At 30.3% G+C, this 4,250-nt stretch overlaps 1 protein-coding gene across 1 annotated transcript; it reads left to right on the top strand.

Annotated features, from left to right (window-relative positions):
- Positions 1 to 358: 358 nt before the first annotated feature.
- Positions 359 to 2,439, top strand: LOC111407906 (kirola-like). The gene is made up of 2 exons (XM_023037614.1): positions 359 to 912; positions 1,917 to 2,439. The coding sequence occupies exons 1-2, from the start codon at positions 726 to 728 to the stop codon at positions 2,186 to 2,188; spliced, it is 459 nt and encodes a 152-aa protein (XP_022893382.1). The 5' UTR covers positions 359 to 725; the 3' UTR covers positions 2,189 to 2,439.
- Positions 2,440 to 4,250: the final 1,811 nt, after the last annotated feature.

Below are 4,250 nucleotides of genomic sequence, written 5' to 3'. Positions count from 1 at the left end.
CAAAACACCCACTCGTTCATTTTAAATGTCACTACACTTTAGCTTGTAGGATGAGTTGCTCATTTCATAAGTGAGAAATATCACAGATGCTTGTATATTCATTATAACAATATCCGCATCACATTATTACTTATGACGACAGATAATTTAAGATTTAATTATACGTAATTTGTATCCTATAATCAAAACTCTTTGTGAATAACAAGTTATTAAGATTTGAATCTACGTACCATAATTTAAATAATAGAATAATAATTCAATTAAATTATAGATCTACAATAAATAGAATACATTAAATATATTAATACTGGACCTATAGTACTTACAGACGAAACTAGGTTGAAGTTTTTAAAGAATTGGTCCAAATTTAAGTCGTAACCACTTGCAACCGGATAACATTAAAACCCCGAATTAGTCATCGTCAGTGGAATCCAATGTAAGTGAAAAGACTAAAGACTACGTTTGATCCTTAGCTGCAATGCACTTGATCAGTTGTCAGTAATTTTGGTGGGTACCATACAGGAAAACAATTGTGTTCACTCGTTTCCAGCGATAAATTTATAAGTTTTATCAAAAAAAAAAAAAAAATCAAATTAAATTAAATCAAATCTTTGAAAATGAGGCTATAAAATCATGAGAGTGCTCAATGTAAATCTGCATCACACTGTCTGCATAATTGTTTCATATCCACATTGTATTGAAATTTTAACAGTCAAGAATAAGAAATGGTATTAACTGGTAAGTTAATTGCTCAGTTAGAGTTCAAGGCTGGTGGAGACGTGTTTCATGAATTCTTCAGGCATAAGCCACATCAGTTGGCCGATGCCTGCGTTGGAAAGGTACATGCTTGTAACTTGGTTGAAGGAGAATTCGGAAATGCAGGCTGCGTCGTGTTTTTCAAATACTCCCAAGGTAATCCAATATTTACTTGCGAAAGATTGCACTTATTGCATTTGTTTAGTACGTTCGACTATATAGAATTGAAGATAACAGACAAATTTAGTTGTGTGCCTCAGTGCCTTCCATCTTCAATTGTGTCTAATACTCTATAATTTTTAAGCACCAAACATTCTTCAGTGATCAATCGAGCAAGTGACAGCATGAATATTTAGGTTTCTGAATAACCCTAAACTTTGGCATCTTCAGTGTCCCATAATTATTGAGGATATAGCTTTCCCCTTTGAACTTAGCCAGGAATTTGTTTTGTACTTAACATTTATCACGTATTTTCATGCACGGCTGGGTTGTCAAAGAGTGTTATTTGACTCTATTTTTTTGTTGATAAAATCGGCTAAAATCGATTTTTTTTTTTGGGTAAAAATGAGTAATCAATAATTCATGGATAAAGTCAAATGAGAGTATACCGTCTTTATTATGTCAAGACATTAAGTTTTTGTTCTAATAAATGTAATAATTCATCGAAAAGTTTTTTTATATCATGATCTAATTAACTGAATATGTGGAAATAATTTTTTAAAAATTTCATTTTTTTATACTCATTTTCAATGACATTTTTCGGGGAAAAAATCATTTTTCATGTTTTCCATAATTTTTTTATATTTTAACCACACAATCTCCCAAAAAAAAAAGAAAAGAAAAGAAAAAAGTCATTTTTTTTCAAAAGTCATTTCTATCGAAGCATTAATATTTTGTACATAGTACTTTTAGTTTTCAAAGCCCATATAATTTTATTTGTGGATTAAGTGCTTGTTTGGCCCTTTTTAAAATTTTAAATTGTTTGTTACAGTATCATTTTTCATTACACATTCACACAATAAAATATTTTACATACAAATCAATATAAGTTTCTTTAATTTTTTAACTACACATTCTCCCTAAAATACTATTCAAAATTCTTTAATTTCCCAAATAATGGATGACAAACAGGGGCTAAATATTTGTGATTATATAAACAGATGGAAAAGAGCAGAGTGCAAAAATGGTGCTCGACTCCATTGATGAAGAGAAAAAGGCATTGGTTGTTAAGGTCCTTGAAGGAGATGTTATGAAACTTTACAAGTCGTTCACTATAACTGTTCATGTTGAAACAAGAGATGGGATCGACCATGTTACATGGACTTTGGAGTACGAGATGATAAGTGAAGATGTTCCGCATCCGATTTCGTGGTTGGCTTATTACATAGATATCACAGTAGATGTCGAAACTCATCATCTCGGAAAACATTAAATGCTTGGTTTCATCAATGAAAAGATTGTCGTATTGTGTACTAAAAATTAATATGAATTTGTCATCGAGTGATGTCTTGGTAAGGTATGTTATAATATGAATTTGTCATCAAGATGAACCTTCTGTGTGTGATATGTTAAGTATTTTTCCTCCTATCAAGGATAATGTTTGTATCTGATTTGTAATGTTATAAGTTGTCCTAATATTTTTCAGTCATGTTTTTAAAAAAATGCAAGATTTCCGTGGTTGAACACTGTGACTACTCCCTTGGAGCCCAACTCTGAATCAATCATCTACTAATATCATGTTTGGTTAAGCTTATGCTAAGAAATGAGTACCTATCTTATGGTGAAGCCTCCGTTTGGACCAAAAAAAAAATTATAAAAAGCATAATTTTTATATAGATATAAGTGAGTAGCGATAGATAAAAATAAAGTTTGACCATTCATAATTAATAATATAACTTCGATCGACCAGAAGCAAAAAGATAAGCATCAAAATTGATGCTTACCAATAATTTAGTCTAGAGGGAGCATAAGAGAAGTATTTAAAAAAAAAAATGATAATAATCAAGAATTTTAAAATAGTCCTTTAATCAAGAATATTAAATAGTCCTTTAATGGTTTTCATGCTTCGTAGATGTTGCACAATGATTTCGTTTATATCAATAATCCATTTATTTGTATATGCTCTTTGATTATGGTGTGGAACATTAATGTTATAACCCATAATCAAATTTTTAGTACCGGATATTTAACAAGTTGTGTAACAACAATACTACACTACATATATGATTTGTTTACGTCATTGTTTTATTCCTTTTGAAATAGAAATATTCTTTTAAATTATTGCCGTTCCATTATTTTTGCATATTTGAGTCCAACACATGAAAGAAAAATTAAGAAAATATTTGAATAAAATTTACAAATTAAAGGCTATGAAGTTGCAACAAAAATTCTTGAAATACTAGTCAACACCCTTAAAGAAATAATTGCTCCAATTTGAAAATTAAAACTAGTTAAGATCAATTTTCAATAATAAATGAACCACATATAATATAATAGAAATATCAAAACAAAAAAGTTAAGGGACAAGTGTAGGATAAATTTATTATCTTAAAATCACCGAATCTTCATGTTGGATCATCAAAAAATTCAAGAATTATAACGGAAGCGTACCTGAATCAGACATGGTTAATGCATTAATTAAATATCGCGATTTACTCTTCTAAATCAATATGTAGCCCGTGATTCTCTTTGACGATGAGAGGCAGAACAAAATGAGCAATGTGATTTGGGGACCATAACCATATTTATATATTGGTGCCCTTTGACCTAATTCGATCCATCATGGAATTATGAATTTGGGCCTGGTCTCTACATATAAAATACACACACTTTAATTGGATGCATTAAAACCTAAAATACCGAAGTCTTATTGGATCACTTTTAAATGGGCTCAATCGAATTTGATAGCTTTTGATTCAATACACAATAATTTACACATATAAACCCGCACGATTGTTTAAAATTCCTTACAATCTCCCACTTGGGCTATATGTATCACCTTATAATTGTGCATAAAAAATAACCTTATGAGTACTCAAAATTTTTCTATCATTATCGAATGCATCCCCAAACAATCCAATCCATCAATCACATCAACATAGTATCAAAGAGACTTCCGTTACTTTAATTGCAACTAAACCCATCAACGGTCACATATATCATTATAACCGAATGACATGGATCAGGCATGAATGTGTAGCATGGAAATTACATGTGATGTGATCTGTAACATGACTATTTCCAATTGGTCCACCTTAATACCTCTGTGAGATCATTTTAAATAAGTTCAAAGATAATAAACCAAATAAACCTTATAACTGAAAAATAACTTTAACCATAAAAACTATATCCAAAATAACAGTACATGTGTCCAATATGAAAAGTAAAAATACAAACTCCCACTGAAATTAGATATCTTCAAGAGATATTATACCCATATGAGCAGTGTGTTCATGAAAGACCTTGGGTATTAATCCCTTAGTAAGCAGATCCGC

The sequence above is a fragment of the Olea europaea genome, chromosome 13, assembly GCF_002742605.1.
Source record: "Olea europaea var. sylvestris chromosome 13, O_europaea_v1, whole genome shotgun sequence".
Classification (NCBI taxonomy): Eukaryota; Viridiplantae; Streptophyta; class Magnoliopsida; order Lamiales; family Oleaceae; genus Olea; species Olea europaea.
This window is presented reverse-complemented; position numbering and strand designations above follow the sequence as displayed.

Excerpts from the sequence above, each read along its gene's own strand:
- LOC111407906 (XM_023037614.1), top strand. The coding sequence starts at position 726 with ATGGTATTAACTGGTAAGTTAATTGCTCAGTTAGAGTTCAAGGCTGGT. Across the intron at positions 913-1,916 it reads GTTTTTCAAATACTCCCAAG|ATGGAAAAGAGCAGAGTGCA; the intron begins GTAATCCAATAT and ends TTATATAAACAG.